Source organism: Carassius auratus, unplaced genomic scaffold, assembly GCF_003368295.1.
Source record: "Carassius auratus strain Wakin unplaced genomic scaffold, ASM336829v1 scaf_tig00030296, whole genome shotgun sequence".
NCBI classification, from domain to species: Eukaryota; Metazoa; Chordata; class Actinopteri; order Cypriniformes; family Cyprinidae; genus Carassius; species Carassius auratus.
In genome coordinates, this window is record NW_020525843.1 from 131,010 (window position 1) to 156,354 (window position 25,345).

General features: G+C 38.0%; 1 protein-coding gene and 1 long non-coding RNA gene across 2 annotated transcripts in view; one reads left to right on the top strand and one right to left on the bottom strand.

The window, feature by feature from the left end:
- The window catches only part of LOC113080159 (nucleolar protein 4-like), a 37,497-nt gene that overhangs the window by 10,040 nt on the left and 2,112 nt on the right, over positions 1-25,345 (bottom strand). The window contains exons 2-4 of the mRNA XM_026252398.1: positions 8,939-9,091; positions 5,239-5,350; positions 3,296-3,405 (exon numbers count right to left, since the gene is read on the bottom strand). Of these exons, the coding sequence (XP_026108183.1) occupies positions 3,296-3,405; positions 5,239-5,350; positions 8,939-9,091 (375 nt within the window). The remainder of the gene's footprint in view (positions 1-3,295; positions 3,406-5,238; positions 5,351-8,938; positions 9,092-25,345) is intronic.
- LOC113080160 (uncharacterized) lies at positions 3,453-6,112 on the top strand. Its single transcript, XR_003281809.1, has 3 exons — positions 3,453-3,483; positions 3,635-3,728; positions 5,748-6,112. It is a non-coding gene; the product is annotated as an uncharacterized LOC113080160 (long non-coding RNA).

Below are 25,345 nucleotides of genomic sequence, written 5' to 3' on the forward strand. Positions count from 1 at the left end.
GTTTATTGTTTCCATGGTATCCTGAAGAGTAGAGCAGGCTGGAAGAATGTAATCATCAGTGGTGCTCTAGAGAAGGTGAGAAATGCAGGTGTGCAGATAGAGACGTGTGTGAGAGAGAAGAAAAGTCGCTATGATTTCATCTCCAAACTGTCACTTCCCGTTTTCAGCAATGCACTGCTAACAGGAAAGAGGTCTGACACAAAACATCCTGGGACCCCACAGAGGAGCTAATGGTCACAAATGAACTGATTTAACACAACAGATTCATCGAGCATGTCAGGTGTTCATTCGTAAATGTGATTTAATGCTCTCCTGTGCAGCTGTGAATCAAAACACTAGCATGTGCAAACATACACACATGTGCATACTGTAAACATGGATACATGTGATTCATAGATTAGTCTTGTGAGAAATTTGGTTCCTCTGAGGTTTGTTTAGAGGGCTGATGTGTGCGCTGCTGACTCCATTAGGTACCAAGTGGAGCATCAGTAACACGAGCAATGAGAAAGAGAGGGGGAAAAAGACAGGGACAAGAAAAGATCAATGCAGACGCAGGTATAAAGGCTCAAAAGAGAAAGGCATAAACTAGCATTCAATCTTTTGGGATCAGTAACTTTTTTTTTTAAATGAGCAATTAATACTTGTATTTAGCAAGGACGCATTAAATTGATCAAAAGTAGGCCTAATAGAAAGATTTTTACATTGTTACATTTTTTTTTATCTCAAATAAATGCTGTTCTTTTGAAATTTCTATTCATCAAAGAATCTTGAAGAACAATTATCATGGCAGCACAACAGAATTATTTTCGAAGGTTCATAGTGAAGAATGTTAGGGCTGGTGAAAATTCAACTTTGCATCATAGGAATAAATAAAATTTTAAAAATAGAATCAAAATAGAAAACAGTTACTTTAAATTGTAATAACATTTTACAATATATATAAAAAATATATATCATATAAATGCAGCATTGGGGATCATATCTTCTTTCAAAAACATAAATAAATCTTACCAACCACAAATGGTACGGCATAGAATGGAATGGTAGTGTTGCTCAGAAAATAAATAATACAATAACATACACTTGTCCTCTATGGGGATATCTAGTTTCGAGTATCTTTTGCAAATGTGACCCTGGACCACAAAACCAGTCTTAAGGTAGAGTAAGAGATTTATACATAAATAAGCTTTCCATTGATGTATGGTTTATTAGGATTGGATATTTGGCATAGATACAACTATTTTAAAATCTGAAATCTGAGGGTGCAAAAAAAAATCGAAATACTGAGAAAAATTGCCTTTGAAGCTGTCCAAATGAATTCTTAGCAATGCATATTACTAAACAAAAATTACGTTTTGATATAAGGTTTTGATCTTCATGGAACATAAACTTTACGTAATATCCTAATGATTTTTGGCATAAAAGGAAAATCGATAATTTTGACCCATTCAGTGATTTTTTTTGGCTATTGCTAAAAATATACCACATCGACTTAAGATTGGTTTTGTGGTCCAGGGTCACAACTTTTATGTGATTAACCTGGCATACTTCGACAAATCCAGTGATTACTGCATCCTCAACAGCATTCATTGTATCAGCACAGCACCTTTGTCTCATGAAGGACTAACAAAAAACAAATAAAATCCTGTTCCCTCACTCCAGAAATTGTGTAAATCCAGCCAATTAAAACTGAGCATGCCAGATGGAGAAAGTGCAATATGCATCAGCCAGTCACTGAACAACAGACAGCCCCGTTGGTGTGCTGTCAGAAGGTAAGACTTTAACCTAATAATCAGAGAGAAATTATTTGTTCATAAGAATGTTGTTTGAGCCCATACTGCAGCCCTAATCCTAACTTTAGCCTTGAAATCTGATTGGTTGATAGGAATGTTGATCCCAGAACACATCCTATAGTTTGGAGAATTACATAAAAATAAAGAAGCAATAAAATAGAATAACACACTTTAAACTATCTTCAATCTGTGCTATCTGATTGATTGCCATACAACATGAAGAGAAAAAACAGTGCCGTCAGTTTTTACATCTTATTTTTACGTATACTCATTTTACTTATTTACATCAAATATTGTCTTTTTTTATATATGGAGGACTGATAGCTTTCAACAAATATAACAATTCTAGATAAAACATGTTGTTCAGTGAACCTCTCAGAAATGTATTTTGTCTTTTTCTGCAGTGGAAAATCATCCAACTCCAAGCAACAAATTGTACAGATTATTTTTATTTCATAGAGATTGGTACAATGGCGCCCCCTACCCACAGGCCTGTAGGATACCTACTAGTATATAACTGTATATTCCTACTTGTATAGGAATGTTTACTGCAGTTATCAGGCTTGGTTCATAAAGAAATATTTAAGAACTGCCTATTCGAACATGTTATATTAAATTAAAATATTCCTAAATGTTAAAATAATAATAATAAATAATAATAAAACTTTAGGTTGTCCTGTTTCTCCAGCACGGCTGATGTCTCTAACCTGAGGTCAGATTCGGTGAAGCTGGACAAGGTTAATGTACAGTAGCATGTCACAGGTACATACTTCTAAAATAAATGCCCTACAGATTAATCTCTGTACATTTCACGCTTTGCATGCAATCTTAGCAAGCTTTTGTAACTGCACTATAATTTATACTATGTTGTGTTATGAGATGCAGACATTAAAGTTAAAGTGATCCTGGAAAAGAAAAATCTTGACAGGGAGCTGTAAATTCATTTGACCCAGTGATGTGCACTGGTATATCTTTAGCTATTCTAAAGATACTCTACATACATGCTTTTTATTTTCAGCTTACAATTACATCCATGTACCTCAGTGTATTTGAGTGCTATAAGGGACTGTCTTTCACAAGGATGGGAGTTGTGTATTTACCATCACCCCATTTATATAGCACAGTGACCCACAGACACATCCAGCTCTTGCTATTCCAGGCATCACATATACTGTTGCTGAGGCAACCATTTCTATAAGAGTTTACCGTGACAACCACACATTGCACCATGAGGTCTTGTCGCAGTTCCTTTGAGCTGGGTGACTTTTACATTAAATTCTTTGCCCAGATACTGAGGCATATTTAGCATCATATATTGTCTCTAAAAGTCAGGTTTAGGAGCTGTCAGCAAACTCACAGAATGGAAACAGTACTTCAAAACAAAATTATTTTAACTTCAATGTTTGTGATTACAAAACCAAAATGACAATTCTTTAAGGATTGTAAAACAAAGCATCTCCATGCTTTTGTACCTGTCACTCACTTGCTTGGCTTGAACCTACCTGCTCATTGGTGTTCATGCACTGTAGTTTCATCTGTTTTAGATAGGTGGCAGTGAGAGGCATGTTGTAATCGATGAGGTCTGGGACCAGAGAGGTGGGCCGGTCATTTTCTGTGGGGGAAAAACAACAAATGAAAGTTCACATTGATTGATTGACTGATTACACTACTCTTCAAAAGAATGAGGACCGTAAGATTTTTTATGCTTTTGAAAGCCGTCTCTTATGCTCACCAAGGCTTCTTTTATTTGATAAAAAAATGCGTATAAAAACAGAAATATTTGTAAATATTATGACAATTTGTAATACCTGTTTTCTGTTTTAAAATTATTTTTTTTCCAGTGATACAACGCTGCATTTACAGCAGCCCTCTCTCAAGTCTGAAATGTCACATGATTCTACAGAAATCATTCTAACATGCTGATATATTGCTAAGGTAACATTTCTTCATATTTCTTCATATTCATGGTTCTTCATATTTTTGTGGAAACCGAGATACATTTTGTTTAAAAGAATATTCTACACATATTCATTGTCACTTCTGATCAATTTAAGTATTCAAGTATTCATTTATATATATATATATATATATATATATATATATATATATATATATATATATATAAAAACTTTGCTAACCCTTAAATTGAATGGTAAAAAAAAATCATATTACTTATGAAGATTTGTGTCTAATTCATAAGACTCCTTTCAAGTCCTTTGTCCCACAAGTAATTGTTTAATTCGAAAGTCAGTATAGTTTCACTCAATCCTATTTTCAGTAGTGTGCATGACTCAGTTTGTTCCTCTAGAAGGCGCTCTTGAGACAAAGCTCCAAAAGACCCCGCTGAAACCCCCTCGGGTCTTTGTTAAAATCAAACACAATAAATGCAGACAGGCTTTTGTTTGGACACACATCTTCTGACTCTACTGGGTTTCCAGCCGCTATATAGCGTGAACAGCTCAATAGCAAATTTTTATTCTATAAACTGCTTTGGAAAGCAGGGATGACGCAACCCTTCAAAACCCCTGAAGGCAGGAGATGATCATCTAATTCCCTATTCAAAGTTTGTTTAACATTCATTCTCTCCAAATGCTCAGTTTTACATTTGCAAATCATATTTTGTAAACATGAATTACATTATAAGTATGTGAATTGCTGTTTGCAAATACGAAAACTTTTTAGTGAATGTGAATTAGCGGACAAATTTGTGAATGATTTTTCCCCCGCTCATTTCAGTTATATTTGTTCATAGAAATCAAGCTCATCTGTGGCAGTGTGAATTAGTCACATCAGCCTGTGACTAATGGCAGACCGATGTCATGTCTGTGCAGATAGCTGATTTACACCATAAAGAGCACAATATCTCAGCTGTAAGAAAATCACCCAATCTCTAAAAATCCCTTCTGATTCATGTTCAAGTAAAGGTGCTTATTGCTGCGCTGTTGATTTAATAAGTCATAAAACACTGACAATAATAAAGCAGTTTCACTTGTAACAGCACTACTGTCTCTGAATTAAATAATGACGCAAATATCCAGACAGATGGCATATTTGAAGGTCATCACATGAGCGTCTGCTATGTCATGTCTTGAAGGATTGCCTATGTTTTTCCTTTAGCATTATTTTTCATTCTTTTTTTGTTAATCTGATGTTTACTGTAGGAAGCGTGTGGGTCGGATTATCCATGCATTAATTATAAGGGGACAGTAGAAGTGCAGAATTATAGTCTTGCCTCTGTGGCTCATCAAAAAGAGTCTGACTTTAATGAAGATTTTGGAAATCTTGTCTTCCTAATTACCGCTAAAGGGCAATGCACTCCCAAAACTTTAATTAATGATAAAATGAACAAAAACAAGCAATTTACTAAGCGGTACATTCGTGTGCACAGTTCAAAACCATTAAAAATAGCAAATTTAAACATGAAATTGCAAGGGTGGTGCGTGACCTTTGAACTCTGCTGTGCTGGGGTTGATGTGCATCCTTTTCTGGCATTCTCCGCAACTCATCAAGAAACGGGTCACCGCCTCACGTGGAAGAAATGCGTAGGTCTCTGCAATCTGACAACAAAAAGAGAGAGTGGAAAGGAGTCAGCAAATATTTTGGGGGAGATTAAACAAACTGAAAAGCTGAAACGAGGGAGCATAATGCCAAAATAATTTATTGTGTCCTGAGCTGCCTACTGAGGATACATTTATATACATAATAAGTGTGCCTGCAACATGAAGGCTGTACACTTAGAAGGCAGCAGCTTTTACGGAGTATAGGGAGCAAGGCAGCACACTCGTTTCAGGAACATTCATTTCCCTACTAGGGACAACATAAATGCTATACAGAAATACACAAACTCATGTCTCTTTTTGCAACGCCTCCATTTTCTTTTCCCTTCCCTTTCTTTTCTGGTCTGTTTCTTTCCCTGTCTTATCTCTCTTTTGCTCTTGCTTTCTTCTCCTGAAGGCTTTCTGTGTGCGACCTTCACACAGAGAGGGTGATGGAGCAGTAGGAATGGCAGGACCACCACCCTCCCCCCCTTAGAGGGAAAAGGCCACATAGGGAAAACCGCACCTCCCAGAATGCCATGCTCCCAGACTGCCCCCTCCTCCCAGGCTGGCAGGGCTGGTCTCTGTGGGCTGCTTGTGCTATGAGACCTGACAGCAGGGCTCTCCGGGGCACTGGCTGAGGAGAGGAGGTGAACATTGCCCCAAGGACATTGTGCAGCCCCTGCCACCCCCGCACACACCCAAAACACACATACATTACACAAACATCTTTTGCATCTTTAGTAATGGAAGTACTTTTTTGTGTGTGTCCAAACCAGTGAATACCCCCCCTCCCCCCAAGCAGAGGTCCAGTATGAAAACACTGTTAATACACAAAAAGGAACACTTCAAAGCCACAGAAATGCATTTAATTTTATCATAAAAAGACAAAAAAGTAATAATGCATATTGTATTATTGAATTTGTTATGCATAACATTTGAGGTAGTTGTCTCAATCTCAACACAACATCATGGCAGTCCTGTGACGGCACCACTAGAGGACAGCATGCAGACAGATGCAGTATGAAACAGTGGCGGGTCAGAACAGGAAGGGTGATCTTGATTTTTTTATTATTATTATTATTTATTTTTGGTCTTTTCTGTAGTCACAATAATTATCTGAAGCTGATTTATATGGATATCTGAAAGTGCATAAAGGTTTACCTACATAAAATTAAATAGTATTATTATTATTACTGTTGTTGTTGATTTTCATAACAACAACAATAATCTGTACTATGGTTTTAGATTATATTACAATATAGAATCAAACTATTTAATTTTTCAGTAATTCCAGTAATTTTCCTTTTAAAATAGTACAATACATTTATTAAATATTATTAATTAATAGTTAATAACATTTTATATTAATTTCGATTATATGGGAATATATAATCAAAATAATTAATATAAATTAATTAATTTATATTTAATTTAATTTAATTTAAAGAATTGCTAATTATTATTATCAATAGTAGTAGTAGAATACCCCTAAAATAATTATTGCAATACATATAAAACATAATTTGTATAATTAATTTAGGTTGTATCATGTTTTATTTAATCAAAATAATTAATAAAAAATATTAATCTGTAATAATTTTGGACAATCTTGCGTATAAGGCATTTGGGACAGGGCCACGGATGTAAAACTGTAAAAAGATTCTGTACAGCACCAATCAGAGTCAGTCGCAGCTGGATACAGCCAATGAAAGCCAGTTCAACCAGAGCAAATCAAGCCAATCACAGCTGATTTCTGAAGGTCACAGCCTATCGGATTAGAACTTAGAGTGCACTGATCTTTACTTGTCTGACAGTCCAGCAGTTTTGGAGAGGTTCGATGTACGCCAAATGTCAAAAACATGGCTATCAGACAGTTAATTGCTTTAATTAGGTGATTAGCACAGAGCTTAGTGGAGGCTGGAACCTGACACCTGCTTTCAGACACCAAGGAATCACAGCACAGGGGAGCATAATCACACTTACACCCATACCTACTTTTGAAGAATATATGTTAAGTCTAGTCTGTGTGTTCTGATTTAATTGTATCAGATTCAAAATTCTAGGTTGTACTTCATGTCAACTTCCTCCTTCCCCCATTATCAAATAATAAACAACACAATAACTCAATAAAACATGCTGAATGTATGTGCTAAGAAATATAATAGCCTGTTTATAATTACACGCTACACAAAAAACTCCAGTGAAACCTCACAGAGAAATTACACTGCACAAGAATGAAGGCATGTGATATGAAATCCCTCTCACAGCGCTGCATGACAGTTCAGTGAGAGTGTATTTGGTGGTCCCCCAGATTCAGTCGTTAACTCATTTATGTTTGTTCATCCTACTTCATTCACCAGTGTCTCAGATAAAGAGGAGGTGAGTCTCACACACACACACACACACACACAATTCCCTTTACAGCTAAGAATAGTGGTTGAGAAAGCACTCATTATTATGGGCACCAGTAGAAATGAAATTGGACAGAGTTGTTTTGAAGTAAACCAAAAATGGTCAGTGCTTTTTCTCCACTAAATATCGTACAAAAGCTCTGTCTGACACTTAAGCATTCGAGACCTCTCAGACTTCTCAGACAGTCAGAGAAAGAAAGTATATGACGGAAAATAAAGAGGTACACTGGAGACAAAAGGTCTGCCAAGGTGATGCACAGGTTGACTCATTCCTGCAGTTTGGGCAGCTTAAAACACAACTGGATATCAGTCCAAAATTAAATCCATTGTGAAATCATCTGGCTATGATCATTTTTAGTCCTACCATAGCCAAGAAAAACCACTAGATCTCTGCAATATTAAATAAATAGCTTTTCCTGTACAGTAAATTAAGGATCTTCTGCCTCTCCTGAAAAAAAAAGATAAAAGTTTCAGAAAATATCTCAAAGTCAGAGATTGTGCACAGATTTCCCAAGTCTGCTATCAAAGATTTCAGTATGAAGAGGATTCAGTACCTCAATATTCATTTTTCCTGATAAAAACTGTGATTTTGGCAAAAAAAAAAAAGTCCTGATTCACGAAAGGGCAAAATCTCAGCAATACAGTTTTCCTCTGGGCTTGGCGGGCCAGGCATCTTTATCTAAGTCCCATGATTCAATACTTGTCACTTGGGTCTTGTCAAGTTTGACAGTTTGAGAGGTAGTGCTGTTGACTTACATTGCTTGGTCAGACAAGTTCAGGATTAAAAAGATTTTAGATTGCATTAGTTTGTTTTTCACATAGGTGGGTGGGTGCGAGTCGGAAAAAACTGGCCAGCATAGCTAGCATACATTAGTGCATTACTGCATTAAAAAACCCAAAGAGTAAATCCACGAAATCGGTTATTTTCTCTAAAGTTTAGACATTGCTGTATAGTCTATAATGGCTCAACAGGTGTTTCAAAAAGGATGCTGTTTCCCCAGCAACAGCCTTCACTCATTATAGTTATTCAGATGTTCTATATTTGAGTTGCTTGTGTGGTCGTAAGAATAAATAGAGGGCAGTTTTGCACATTGCTGCACACGAAGCCTATGCTGCATATACTTTTATACCAAGCGTAAAGCGTTTCGCTTAAGTTTGTCTCGACTCTTTTTTTATGCACTGAATAATTGCTCACCGCCTTATAGGTCTTTTTCTGGCCGGCATGTTTGGGTGCTCGTCCGGGATCTGCCCCCATCTCGACATGCATGGCATAGATGATATCAAAAAAATCCTCCACCACAGCAACCCGCTTCAAAGAGCTGTCCTGGGCCGCCCCTCCATCTGAACACTGCAGAGAGACAGAGAGAAAATGTGATTACAAAAAACAGAAGAAAGGTCACCATTTAAAAAATATGGTTCCATTTAGGCCCTGTTTACACTAGTGCATTTTTGTTTCCATTTTCAAGGGTTTAAAACACCAGAGTAGTGTAAACGATAGGCATAAATCTAGCATAAGTTATGCATTTTAAAATGCATTAGTGTAAACGGGGCCTTAGAATGCAGGCAAAAGTGGCCTTTTGAAGAGTGAAGCAGCAGGCAGTGGTATGGGGAAATATATTCAAGATGCATTTTTTAAAAGTTTAAAACTTAAGCACCATGATGTTAAGTGCAATAGTGAAACATCAGTCTAATGTGTTTACATAGACACACAATGGAAAAGAAGTGCAGAGGAATGGAAAAACGCATTCTGTGTGAATGGCCCCTAAGGCTTGCAGTATGAACATGGCCTATCACTCATACTTTATTAGGCTTTTCACAACCACCGCAAATGGGTATTACTGGGTTTCAATTCTGGTTTCTAGATTTCCCACTGTACATTTATAGACCCTGGGTTAATGTTCCTATTTGCATATTCATGAGTTCAGAAACACTGATTGTTCAAATAACATATTCTCATCTTCCCTCCCGTTGCATTTGTTCGACATTTTCATTTTTCTCTCAAACAAAGCCACTAAACAGCATGTGAAGTTTCTGCGACTATACAAAGCTCATGAATATTTAATGAGGTAAGTGCTTTTTAGTTTATGATTGTTTGTCTCTTGTGAAGCAGCTCGCAATATTAGCCCTGATGTAAAATGACAATAAGTGTAAAAACCTACAATCCTAAACTATAAATTTGCTCCACAAAAATCCGTATTACACCATTCCAGCTGCAAAGCAATTCTGCCGGTGTTTTAGACCAGTAAGCTGTAGTCTGCTTTGGCAGAATGAGACTTAAGGAGTAAGAATGAATCTGACAGGCTCAAAGGCCTCTGACAGCAGTAATGACACAGCAACCAGCTAACCTCTGCCTGCACCAGTCCACAGACTGGCATCTTTATGGGCATAAATGTTTTCAGCTCATACATTATTTGGATTTGTGAGTTGCATTCTCCACGTTTATGCTGATCTCAGTCACTTAAACAGCGCCTGTGCTACAGGGCTTTATGAGTACCGCCCCGAGGTTGTGGTGGCTATGTATAAGGCTAAGAGAGTCTTTTTGTGCAGTGTATTATTCAGACGTTCATTGATTTGAATCTAATATTAAGTCCTCCACAGCTCAAGGGGTTTCTTTCAGAATATCTCCACTGTTTAGATTTGTGTATAAGAGAAATATGGTGTGTTTTTTGAACACTTTCCTGCAGCATTTTTTTTTTTTTTAAACTGCTTTCTTCACCACAGACATACACACAACCAACCCTACCTCCCACCATCACCACCTTCAACCCTGCTTTCTATAAAGCTGACCCTGTCGCTATGGCAACAGGCAGTGCACTCAGGCAGGTGTTAAGGGCAGCAGGTCATGTGACACCTGCTGGAACTCTGCTCGCTGAGACATCCTTCTTATTCCCCCAGTCCCACACAGGCCCAAAGTTACCTGTTCCTTCTTGCTTTCTAACCTTTTTCTCTTATTATTAATTCTTATTTTAAATGTGAAATGTGTAATTGTTGTGCCACTAGCATCAACACAATATAATTGCAAAAGTACTGTTTTCAAACAGGTTTCCAGAACACTCCTCTTCTCTTTCACTGGTCAGGTAGTCCTGCCCAAAAATCACACCATTGGTTCAGCTGCCCTTGCTTTGCCAGGCTAATCTTTATGAAGTCCCACAGAGCTACAGTAGACTTTTCTGGGGGAATGTGTTTCTTTTTATATATACATACTAATAGCCCACCTCTAAATAATAAACTTGGTTATTTTAATATGAAATTTGATTTTATTTTGGCTATTTATTTTAATATTTAAAAATGACACTTTCACAAACATCTTTTCTTTACTTCAGTATTGCTTTGTTTCGTTGTGCTACAGATTCTATACCTGGCACAAATTAAGTATGCTTCTATTGCATGTTTTATTTTTTTTAACACACACAACAGCAGGTGTGGTGTAAAAGAAGGAAGTAGCAGTCACTCTCCTTCCTCTTCACTTAATTTCTTTCCTTCATTCTTTAACTACATGTTGATTCTAAGAGGGCCTTATGTTTTTTTTTTTTCCTGTTTTCACCACTTGTTTCGCTTTCTCTGTCACCTTTTCCGTAAGATATTTCTTCTCTCTTCCTGCTGCTCTCCTTTCCTTTTTTCTCCTGTCCCGCTCCATCATCCCTCTTTCTCTCTTTCTCTCACTCCCCCTTTCCCAAGTGCCAGGTAATGAAAGTTGCCATGGCAACTGAAACCAGCACATAGAGCGGGCTCGCTTTAATCCGGCCCTCTCCAGCCATCCGGCTCATGCATGCGTCCCCTACTCTCATCATAATTATCACTCTTATTATGCCACGATCAGTCAAACATACACCAACCTGGTTTTCATGATCTCAGTCACCAAACCTATGCAGAAACCCTCCTGCTCTTTGTCTACCAGAGAATATTCTAGAAATGGTCACTCTAGGACACCAGACACAGGCTCCAGCAATACCTTTGAGAAGAAAGCCTCGGCTATAGTGGTGGGGGGAGGACTGTGTGTGTTTGACTCTCTCTGTCCTACAAACATCTCCATCTCAGCTCGATTGCTCCATTCCGGTGGCTTTCACACATGCGCTCACAGACACAAATATTCCCCCCCGCTCCTTTCCCCAATCAGAGGGCACATCACAGTCTGGGACACAAGTGTGTGGGTGACTAAAGTAGGCCAGCAGGATCAGGGTGATCAGTACAGCTCTGCTCAAGGCCTAACTTGGGCCAAACCCGACACACGGTGACGCCATACTGCACCCACATAGATCCAAATATGGGCCAGTTCAGTGTAAAGTTCACTGAACTGCAGTGTGTGCAATAGAAACAACATATAACATTTAAATTGGATAGAAAAATAATTCCCAATACAATCTGATATTACCTTAAAGTGGTTTATCTTGCAATAATGACTGACTAACTGTACTGCATATCATCTTTGTTTTGATGTTTTATTACATGGTTACTTTGCAAAAAAATTAATAAATGGATATGAAATATTGTATTTCATTGACTCTGCATTCAGCACAATAACAATAAAGTTTAATCTAATTTTATTATATGAGAAAAAAGACAAACAAATGGCTGACTATTAATTTACTGTGAACAGGAACAGTTCCTCCCCAAAAAGTTTATTTACTCACCCTCATGCCATTTCCAACCCAAATAACTCCAACACAATACTAGGGCTGAATTCCAGTTCACTTTTTTAATGCCCTTCACTTGCTTACTTCCCTCTGTCTCGTTTACTCGGCTGTACGTCATTGGTTACATTGCATGAGTGCCCACTACTGGCAGAACCCTTGGAACGGGCTGAAGTGGAATGTCCTTGATCACTTAGAATCCGCTATAGAGTTGGTTTATAGTTTAAATTTTTCCGCTTACAAATTTGTTTGGTGCAGCATTCTATATCTATATAGGTATGCTTGGGCTGTTATAAATGTAAATCAAAATCATTTATATATTATAGAGTTGTTTGGGGTGGGGATGAATTAAATGTTATCCGCAATGACATCATAGGCGTGTTGTATTGTGGTCTATAGAGCGGCCTGAAGTGTGCATATGAAGCAGACTCACTGCCTCGGTCAAAAGCGAGGGGTCGAGGGTATATCCATGTAAACCTTGTCAATTGTCCACTTGAAAAAGTAGAACACACTTCAAAATGGTGGCGTGGATTCCCCAGAGGTTAAGTGCTTAGGGGAGTTTGTGAGTGAGTGTCTAAAAGTGAACTGGAACGCAGCCGAGAAGATAGAAATGGTCAGTTTGTCTACTGTTTTAATGCAACAGCGTAAAAAGGATGATTTCTTCCACCTAGTGGCCTGGAGTGTGAAGTGCAGAAGAGCAGCATGTCCGCTGTGGTTTTACTGTAAAATCACTGAAATATCTGAATGTTTTGCACTAAAATGGTTCCTCTGAGGAAACAAATTCATACAGTACAATGTGAGTGTCTGAAAATGATGACACAATTGTAATTTTTTTTCTCCTATTTAGGAAATCAATTGACTGTGACGAAGGTGAATAACAGTTTATAGTTTTTAAATATATTTAAAGAATGCAACAATCGACCAATCAGAATCAAGTATTAAAAATATAAAAATAAAAAAAAATTAATTTGAAAGAGGTGGAACATTACTAATACAATAAACAGTAACCGATTGTGACAGCAGAAAGTATGACTCACACAGTGAGTGTTTTAGCTTCAGTTATTAACCCTAATCAGGTGAACACACTTTTCTCACTCTTCCTCAAAACACAAAAGCGCAGTGTTTAGATTCGCAGGTAGAGCTGACTGTTTGTTCCCGACATGGAGCAACAGCGTGTGTGTTTAATCATTAAACCACTGTAGAGCTGAACTGGCATGTGTGAGATGCTGATTTCTGGGCCTGAAAGTGCACGGTTTCATCATCCTCTCATCATTTTAAAGAAGAGCTGTGAATTGTCAGCAGCAGCAATCAGCATTTCCCCTTCTAAAACTCTATCTGTCTCTCTCTCTTCTCGAGACCCCGCAAGCCTTGGCTTTTTCCAGATGTGGCATTTTTTTCAATCCCCTTCTCCTCTTCTCTATCCCTCCTATTCTCTTTCTCTCCGTTTTTCTCTCACCCGTCCCGCTCCAAACAGCTCTGTTGCTAGGAGACTGGAGGGGCTGATTCGGCAAGCGGCCACCCGACCCCCCACCCCCTCTGGCAGTCACACACACACACACACACAGACAGAGAGTCTCTGAACAGTCATACACACACAGGGGCAGTGAAGGGAGGGGGCAAGAGAATGGAGGCAGCTGGGTCACACTCACACACACACTCACGTATGCATGGGCCGATGGAGAATAGAAGCCCCAGCAAATATTTACAGTGAAAAAGGTACAGAAGACCTAATAAACTAGAGCAACGTCACTGAACATAAGCATTATGGAACCAAACAGGGCACGTTAGATAACCATATGTCTAAGATGCTTCCTAAAAAAATAAAACACTCGATAACTTGAATGATCAGTGGAACATTACTGTAATGTAACCACATTGATCCAGACCTTTCCTCACTCCTGCCAAACACATAAGCTTTATCAGAATTTAGATAAACTAAAACAATGATGAACTTAAACAATCTGAATGAACAAACACAAGACGTGTCTCCACTAAACTTTTGCCATATTTTATAAATGTAGATAAAAAACTATTGTAAAATAATAGCATTTCCATTTTGCCATGTTATGTGACTAAAACTTGTTTCTTTCCTCTCGTAATAAGTCACGGGAATGGATGGTGGTAAGTTTACATATATTGCAGTCACCGCACTAGCCATTATTTTTAATCAAAGGAGACGTATTCGTGTATCTTTAGCAAAGCAGCGCAGAGAGCTGCTTCTGGGATTCTTACGCAGCTGGTATGACTAGAGTGGCCGTGTCAGAGCCATAATGTGTTGTAGACCTGTGCAGTGTAAATAAAGGATTATTCATCAAAACATCAATGCCAAGGAAAGCTCCTTATATTTGAGAGTGGCCACATATGAGGTGTTTTTTTTGAGGTTACATTTAAGCCTACTGTGTTTCCAGTAGGCTTATTTTCAATTTGCGATTTTAATTTGTGCAATTTGAAGGTTAATTGAAACGCAGCTACTGTCTTTGCATCACAGTGTCTCGTGGGGTAAAGAATAATTTTTATTATGTTTACTGTAGTAAATTGAGTGGTACTTGCTTTTTCCTGTTCTGAGTGGTTTTTAGTGTGTTGCTAGGAGGTTGCTAGGGTGCTCTTAGAGTTTTTAGTCTTTTAGAGTGGCTCTTAGTGCTATTGCTAGGAAATTGCCTTCAGTGTTAAGTTTACTGGATTTGTTTCTCACCCTTTTTATCCTCTGCCATGGAAAAATTGAAGATTCCTTAAAAAAGTAATATTGCACCTCTTCTGCAAAAACCACAAATTTTGAGTTACCATTCATGACCACAGCACAAACGGTGCAGGGTGACTTACATGCTGAATGTTATTTCTAAACCACCCATATGACGAGAGACAGTGCTGCTAGCCTTAGCAAACATTGCTAATTTTATTAAATTGAGAACAAACTGAGTGTTGTCTGCTATCAGACACCTAGACACTTAATATCCAGCAGTATATTTATGAATTGCTTTGTTTGTTAAAGCTGCCATAACACATTACAGGGATATAGTGCTTGAGGGAAATATTTGTATTACAGTGGAAGAGCCAGAAATGTGTGTGTGTGTGTGTGTGTGTGCATGAGTGTTAGAGAGGAACTGTTTCAACAATGCAGGCGATTCAGATCAGCCTGCTGCAAATCTGATAACAGGTCACCTTTTAAAGTACCATCCCCACCCTCTGAAGCCAGCCGAAGGTACGAACCTACAAATCATTGAGACCCATTCTCTCAGCGGGAGGTGAAGGGTTTTGACGAGAGTTACGGGGCAGGGGAGCTGCATGTGAATCTTTGTGCATGAAGGTCAAGGAAAGATGAAGTGTAATCCCTCCTTTCCTTTACTCTTCTCTTTTCAATCCACGGACCCACTCTCTCCACCTCCACTCTTCCACTAAGTTCACGATGCTCTTCCATTAAATCCTTATTTCGCTTTTCTCTCTCTCCCTTCACTCTTTCCTCATTCCTTACCCTCCCTCTCATTCAGCCACTCATTTTTTCTCCCCTCTCTCTCTCTGACAGGGTGTGACGGACGCTTTCAGCTCCTAGTACGGGCGCAGCTCCATCAGACTCCCTGCACCCACATTACCCAGACACAACTGATCATTAACTGTCATCTGCATTTGTCTGTCACTATAAAGCTCTGGCCTCGATCGTGCTCCCCTAAAAATATTTTTTGAATGTCTGATATGCAGTTTTTTATGTTCGGTTGTCAAGCAATATTGTTGTGTAACTGCAGGCCATGCATGCTACTAGATAATGTCAAGCTACAATATATGCACTATTTTAGAACTTGCATTCATTCTTGCTCTTCACAATCCAATCGATTTCCATCCCTTTTTCTAATGTAAAGGGTTAGTTCACCAAAAACTTTAAATTAGATGTACATGACTTCTTTCAGACAAATCCAATCAGAGTTATATTAAAAAAAATGTTCTTACTCTTCCAAGCTTTATAACGGCAGTGGGAAGGTGTTTTTTTTTTCAACAGTCCAAAAGAAGTCAAATAAAGTGCATCCATCCATAATAAAACGTTCATCACATGGCGAGTTCGAGTCCTGTCTTATTGTCCCGTCCTCCCTCTCTCCCACTATACTTCCTGTCTGCTCTCTGTACTAGCCATGAATGCCAAAGTAAATCTTATAATATAAATAAAAGATAAACAATCAGTCATTCCAAAACCCACATCAATCGACCGTTAATCTGAAGACCTCAAGCTACGGTGGTTACGGCCCTGCATAAGCCCAAATCACAAGAAATAAAACACTTGTTTGCATGTGGGTATAAACGTGCTCTGTTCATGCTCTGAGGTGTCTGCTGGGTCATGTGACCCTGGTGTCATGGTGTAATTGCGTGGTGGGGAGGGGGGTGCAGACAGTGAGACAACCGGACAGGATCACAACGCTAATGAGAGACTGCAGCAGTTAATTACAAAGGAGAGAGAGAGTGAGTGAGAGAGAGAGTGGCATAGAGGGTAGGGAGGGTGAATATGAGGAGGGGGAGATGGAGTGAGACACTCTTTTGTCCCAAAGCTGCATCCTCCCAGAATAGAGATGGAGAAAGCTTTTATTCACTTGCACACATGCTCCCTGATCTGTTCATGGAAGCAGCGTGTACCAGGACCATGTCTGTGTGTGGTTATCTGTGTAGGTGTGCGAGTGTGTGTTTCTAGGAGCTCTCTCTCTTTTTCTCTTTGGTAGGGGGAGGCCCTGGAGCCAGTTAAAAATGGTGTTAATTTCTTCTCCTATGGGAGAGGAGAACGGTCTCTCCATGGCAACAGAGAGAAGGAGCCGAGTGGAGGAACACCAGAGCAGCACCATCCACGACCCTTTCTCATCACACACACACAAGCACATGCTGTACACACAAAAACAAGCACACACACACACACACGTACTGACAATATATACATACACATAGATGTTCATAACTTTGCATATTGTGTTTTTACATTCCTCCAACATTCCTATAGATTCAGACGCAGGGGTTCATTCATGTGGACTGATCCTGCTTGTGAAACACAAAAAGCTCAAAAAGACAATAGGGCAAAAGATGGGAAAGAGAATACTGGATCAGATCACCTACTTCTGAATCAAACATCCATTTCAAGTAGGAGGCTTCTCACTTCTAAGAGACAGACTGAAGTGGGTCAATCAAATGGTGTGTGTGGATGTGTGTGTGGTAGCACAATCAGAACAGTTCTAAATAAATGTAGACAGTAACGTGGTAACATTTTTATCCTGTGATATGATAGCTTGTAGCTTACAATGCAAACTTTTAAACAAAATGAAAAAGAGGTGATACTGGTTTGTTTAAATGCAACAGATGGACTTCATTAAGCAACTTTTAACTTAATACCACTTCATTTACTGGAGTCAATAAGTTTTTTATTAATAGTTTTATTCAGCAAGTATGCATCAGATTAATCAAAAGTAACAGTAAATAAATTTGTCACAAATTATGTGTTATTATGTATAATTATGTATAATTAATAGTTCTTTTGAGGTTTAATAAATCATTTTTAATTCAAATAATCCTTAAAAGTCATGTTTTCCACAAAAACATTAAGCAGCACAACTGTTTTCAACATTGATAATAATAATAAATGTTTATTAAACACTGAATCAGCGAATCACTGGAGTAATGCCAGCTAAAAAATTCACCTTTGCCATCACAGGAATAAGTTACAACTACATTAAAAATAGAATTTTTTTTTACTGTATTTTTGATCTAATAAATGTTGCCTTAGTTAGCATGAGACTTTTAAGTTACTCAGTTTTTGCAAGATAAACTTGAAAAAGAACTGATTTAGGGACATTTTGGTCAGTGTTAATGAAGTATATGCAATAAAGAGAGTCATTGTGTCAGCGGACATTGTGGTTGTCATGTATGTTGCGTGTGGACAACACAGTGCGCTCTGTGGGCTTTTCATGTCGCAACCTGCTATTGCAAATGCATCATGCAAAACTGTTAGCATTCATGCAAATGACTGGTAGATAAAAGGCCACTGTTGTGGCAGAGTGTCTTTGGGTTTGATGGGGTGGGGAGGGGAGGGGAGCCGAGGGAAGGTCTGTTTAGATCCCTTTTTCTCCAAGGCTCTCTGCAGATACGCTCGCTAATTAATCACTTATCATAATGAGATTTTTGCCTGATTTTTTTCTTCACTGATATGCTAATAATGGACTCGAAAAGCGGTTTGCTACAGTTTAAGTCCGTCTCTTCTTCACTCGTTTGAGTGTGGATACGTGTTCTGTTGTCAACAGCAATTTGGGTGGATGTGTGTGTATTTTTGAGATCAGTCGCCAGGAGAAGCAACTCCTTCAGGACAGAGGACAGTGTCTCCTGATCCCTGCAGGCCAGACAACAGCGTCTCTTGAGAGTGTTTCTCTGCACAGATCAGCCTTCTGCTGACCTGGAGTTCTGAGCAAAAGTGGGTAGACAGTAAAAAACACACACAAACATGCTCACACTATGATGAAAATAGCTGACCGCAATGTTGCATTGGACAAAGGGTCAGTTCTTAAGCTGTTTTCCCCCTCACTGTCTCCAATGCAAAGAATTATTAGAGAAAAGCGTATTTATAGGTTGTGACGGCTTGTTTTTACAACAAATCTGTAATGTTAATTCCCCGTTTGCTTTTCTTATAACACATATTTTGCATAAATTATTACCTAGTTATCGTATTACCGTGGGTGCAAGATCATCAACTTCAAACATTTCATATTGGCAGGGCTAAATTTATAATTTTCTCTTTTTCTTTCCATTTTCACTTCTCCTAAAATTCACTCTTCTTCTCAACAGATAAGTCACATTAGTTACAAATATGATGTAAGATGCCAGGGGTTTCTGAAACACCAGCTTTTGTAGAACTTCTCTCTTTCCTCAGTAGATATGATTGAATGAGTGAGTCTCAAACGCTTGACCAGGAGATTTCCCCCAGCTCAGACTCAGAATATGCTCACGGTTGTCTTGCTATAGGCCCATACTGCAGAACACTGACTAAACCTTCCCTCTGCCACACACACATACACAGCAATGAGGATATTTCTGTTTCCGTTGGCATAGCAACAGAAAGCAATCATTTCCCTCACTTAAAATCTTGCAGCATCCTTTCTTCTCCTTTCCCCCCCTTAATAAGAAAAATCTTTCAAAAGTCTCCATCTCGCTGGACTCTTCATCAGTTTTTGAAAATCAATAGATATAGATGAAGGGAAAACACGAGTGTGTGTGTTAGGAGAGCAGTGTGAACTCTTGTGAAGTCTTACAGTGAGCTGTAGTGTGTATGTTATTGTCAACATTTGGTGCAAATGCAGTAGACTGTCGGATGTGTTTTAAAGAATGTTTTAATAAACACTTAATAATAAACCAGGGCTAAAGTGAGACAGTTTCTGAATGGTTGATGGGCTATTATGAGTTATTGGTGACCATATGAGGCTTTATCAAAATTACAATGAACATAAAGCAGTAATGTTTTGTACATGTTTTGTACATGTTTTCAAAAGCATTTATAGCTTGAACAAAGTGACATTAAATAAATAATATATTAGGTTTTAAGCTCACTATTGTGATCAGTCATTGCCTAAACATATATGCATATTTGATAACATTAATTACTTGGTGAGAATAAGCATACCACTCAAATGTTTGGGTTCAGTCAGTTTGAATCTTTTTAAGTCTCTAATTAGCCACTTTTCACTGGCGGGCCAGTGCGAGCCAGGGCTTAAAACAGGCCGCGCGGCGCTAATAGCCTCGGACCTGTAGCACCAAGGCTAAAATAGCACTGCGTTTCCACCGTAGGGCCAGAAGCCCCGCTGCGATTCACTAAAACCCGCCCTTTACACGCCTCTCAGCGTCATACAACGTCATACGTCATACAACCCCATCATTTCACCAACAAAGAAAATAGCGAAAATATGATTATTTTATAAACGGAAAGTTCAAAAGAACAACAAATGAATGTGTTCTTGCTGAAATATTAATTTCTTAAAAAAAGAAAATCTTACTGACACTAAACATTCAAATGATAGTGTATAAAATATGCTTTTAAAAATAAAATTTATACATTTTTGTGATATAGAGCCAGTACAAAGGCCTGTTCCCACCAAGAACAATAATTATAAAGATAATGATGAAGATATAGTTCTAAAAATCGTTCTCAATATTAAAGAATAGCAGGGTCCACACCACAGCTATAATAACAAATGCAGAGAGAAAATTGCTAGAATCCCTTTCAGAATGATATTTTCCAGCTGATGAACGATAAAAACATTAACAGCCAATCATAATCAATCCTGCTATAACGAGCTCAAAAATTTTAAGCGCCAGACAAAAAATGCGCTTAGAATAAACAGATAATATCGTGTGATTAAAACAATGAACAACTGGTGAGTAAAACCATGAACGACTGACCCGATTTTTCTATCATTTTAAACACCTGTGAACTTGTGGTCACAACTAAACATGACATTTCATGTTTGACTGCATGTGAGTATGTTTTTGCTCCAAGTGTTAGCCACAGGACATAACAGGTGATAAATGAAGTTACTCCACCTCACTAGAAAGACAGCAACAAAGAGAAAGAGCAGAAATAGATCAAGAGACAGGGAGAGAGAGAATATTAAAGCTATATAAAGAAAGAATTTGACAGACAGAGAGCAGAGCGAGCTTGTGATGCCCTGCAGCTGAATCGAGCACCACTCTCATGAAACAAAGTCTACAGTGGGCCTGTGACACAACAAATACATATTTAATAGCTTTATGAATGATATGTGCGCTGTGAGCCCAGTCAGCGCTGACAGAATAGCATGGGCTGATCGACTTATATGCTATTAGTGGCTTTTTTGCTTTTCTTTCTCTCTCTTTCTTCCACAATGACATTGTAACACTTTTAAAACCACACAGGATAAAGTGTCCCTGCTCTACCCCCTCCCTCTCACCCACACACACTGAAACTTGGCACACCCATGGTGTTGCTGCACCAGAGAGGCCCACAGCCACTCTTCTGCATCCCACACTGCACTGGGGCTCCGACCCACACCATGGCAGCCTGCAGCCCTGCCACCCAGGGGAAGGTGAAAAGGAAGACACTGTTCTCATCGGGTTACAGACTAGGAAGATGGAGAGGAGAATGTTCAGATAGGAGCTGGCAGGGAGCACCCTGGATGAAGTCAATTTTGTGTTTATTGCTGATGATGAAGAGAAAAGATGGAGAGAGTGTCTAAAAAAATGACAGTGTACACTATCTGTCTTCTGGCACAAAAAAGCAGGAGGAAATAAAAGTAGATGTAGGAATTAAACATGTTAAAAAAGTGTAAAAAAAAACAAAAAAAAAACCACTGACTCCGTAAACATGACAGTTTTATGTTTAAATATCCTCTTCCCAACCTGCTTTTTATTATGAACTTTTACATGATTCAAATGATTAGAATTGTGCTAAGTGGAAGTACATATATATTATGCCACACTTTCTCTGTATCTTATTACTACTACAAGAAAAAAAAAAAAACTGGGTCCCCAGTTGCCTCTGTTCCTCTTTTTATTCTCTGTTTTGTTTGTTCTTTCTTTGTTTGTTGTCTAATTTGCGTAGAGCAGGTTGGGAAGGATCCCCTACTGTTCCAGTCTTTGATGAGATAATAACGCTGATGTGAACATCTCATTCGAGTTTGTGAATGGTTGCACTTCCTTGATCTCGGACACTTTGTGGCATGCTGGTTGGTTAAGAACATGGCAGGGTGGGTATGAAAGAAAGTGACCTCAGCTGCTTGGATTCATTTTAGTCACAACCAGAGGGGAGAGTGTACTAATTATACTTTAACAACAGATACTAAATAGCTTTAACCATGATTAAGCAATGTATTATATATATATATATATATATATATATATATATATATATATATATATATATATATATATATATATATATATATATATATATATATATATATATCATATTTGTTACACTTGAGATCATCAAATTAATTTTATATTACATAAAGATAACCTGAGTAAATACAAAATGCAGTTTTTAAATATTGATTTCATTTAAATCCCACCGGTCACAATAGTGACTGTAAAAAAGGTTTTCAATTCTAAAGCTCTAAAACTCTAAGACTGATATGTTATAATACTTCCTGTAAATATGAAAAAAAATAAAAGGTCTCAATTAAATATGTGCAGTTTCACATGATTAGTGCAAATTGTCACATGAACAGAGCAGTTTTCCTGTTTGCACCTTGAGAAAATGATGGCTGTATCAAAGCTCCAAAACTAAATGCTTGTAAAGATGTTTGGTACACGTGATCTTTAGGGTGTCTAGTGTAAATATATGCATTCACATATATTTAGTTTTGTTGAGTGTGGTCGTAGAATGAGTAAACATATTGACTGTGATAATAGTGATCAGTGGGATAACAGTGAACTTAGATATACAATATAAATGTAATTGCAGTTGCTAGTAAAAATGACAATAAAATGTTTCAGTGACAAAATGTTGCACTAAATTAAAAATGTAAATGTTACAAAAAAATTACAATAATGATGTTGTAATACAAAAAAATTATGTTATATATAAAAAAAAGTGAACTTTTTTTTTTAATCTCAATGTTCCTATCAATGTTGCATAAGTTTTTTTATGCATACTAGTAACCCTAGAATGTGATCAAACAAAAGATAGCTCTAGATATCTAACCATTTTTATGACTACAGAAATATGTTATTTCAGTACACACATTATCCCACCGAACATAAAACACATTTTTTCACACACTTTTCCAAAATAATTAAAAATAATAATTAATGATTATTTCAAAGGGTTACTAATGACACATTATTTGGATATTTTCATGTCTGGGAAAAATTTGGGATTTAATGGGTTAAGGGAAAAAAGCTGTCCAAATCTGCCTGGCCCTATGTGAAAAAGTAATTTCCCCCTAAATCTAATAACTTGTTGTTCCACCCTTTACAGCAACAAGCGTTTGCGATAACTGGCAATGAGTCTTTCACATCGCTATGGAGGAATTTTGGCCACTCTTCTTTGCACAATTGTTTTAATTCAGCGACACTTTGGAGGGTTTTCGAGCATGACTGGGGACTGTTTAAGGTCATGCCACAGCATCTCCATCGGATTTAAGTCTGTACTTTGACTTGGCCACTCCAATACCTTATTTTTTTCTTGAGCCATTCAGAGGTGAACTTGCTGTTGTATTTGGGACATTGTCCTACTACATAACCCAATTGCGTTTGTGCTTGAGATCACAAACTAATGGCCAGAAATTCTTCAGGATTTTCTGACAGAGTGCAGAATTCATGGTTCCATCAATTATGGCAAGTCGTTCAGCCCTAGGCCATCACTACACCATCACCATGTTTAACGGTTGGTATGATGTTTTTTATGAAATGCTGTGTTGGTTTTTACACCAGATGTAACAAGGCACACACCCTCCAAAAAGTCAGAAAAACTTTTGTCTCAGCAGTCCACAGAATATTTGCCAAAAGTCTTGGGGATATTCGTATTGTTGAATCATGAACACTGACCTAAACTGAGGCAAGTGAGCCCATGATTTAACAGAATGCATTTTTCACTAAGGGCCAGGTAGTTTTGGACAGCTTTTCTTCATTAATAAATGAAATCATCATTTCAAAACTGCATTTGTATTTATTTGCATTATCTTTGTGTAATATTATATATATTTTTTTGCTGATCTGAATCCTTTAAGTGACAAATACAAAAAATTTAAATAAAACCAGAAGCGGGCAAAAACCTTTTCAGAGCACTGTACACTATGGCTACAGATCATTTAACCTCTTCCATATGACAGAACTGGTCATCCGTGTGACTGACAGATCGTTTGTGAGATGTAGTGTATCACGTGTATGTGTCATGCAGTGACAGGAGGGTGTATTAGGTCCCACAGAGTCTCTAGAGAGGGACAGAATGACAAATACGGCATTAAGGAGCTGTTAAATAATGATAGTGAATGCCCAGTGTATGAAGACATCGTCAGAGAAAGAGAGAGGAAGCGGCGGGTGGAGAAATGTGCATGTATGCTGAAGGGAAGGCCGTATTCCTAAACGAGTAATACATATGTGTAATCATGAACTTCAGTTTCACATCTTTGACTTGCACATTCAATCCATTACAGGAGCAATTTATGGATAGAGAATCTGTAATTGCCACAGGCTCACTGGATGTCCTTTGGGTAGTTTAACCCATACATCTGTGTGAAGGGTTAACTGGCTGGAGACGTTACTATGTTCAGAGTTCTGCCTCATTTCTTCTTAACAGTCTTTTAAATGAAAAGCACGCTGGGAGATGCCTGTTAGGAGCTGTCAAATGGTTGCATAGCAATTATCTGCTAACGAGGATTAATTGATGTTAATTTAGCTTTGGTTATTTAAAAAAAAAATGTTAAATGATACTTTTTTTGTTCAAAGTGCTTACTTGGTGGCCCCCTTTGGCATGATTACTGATCCTTGTTGTGTTTTTAAATCCATAGTCAAACACCTGGGATTTTATGTCAATAGTGAAATAGATATGAACAGATATTAAAATACTCATTAAAAAACAGTCTTGTCACCATTGTTTCTAATTTGAGGGCTTATTTTTCTCAGGCTGAGGTGTAACAGTCTCAGGGGAGTTGGTCCCTCCTGAATGGCAGACAAAGGTCTGTTGGTGGGACCCCTTGAGGGCAATACTCAAAATGGTGTCTGTTCATGACACCCTGAACGGCATAATGCACCGGTGGTAGTCGAGGACCTCCTAGTGTTCAAGAAAACAGTCACTTGCATGTATATCTCAGCCTTTATAGTAGGCTACATAAAATCTGGTCATTTTACATGCTAAATAAAAAATAAAAATAAACACTCACTGTAATGACAGGTCGTGACAACTATTTCTGTCTAAGGAACTATTATTCAAAACTATTACTGTCCAGACCGGATCTTTAAATAAGCTTCGTGACCAAACGCCTTTA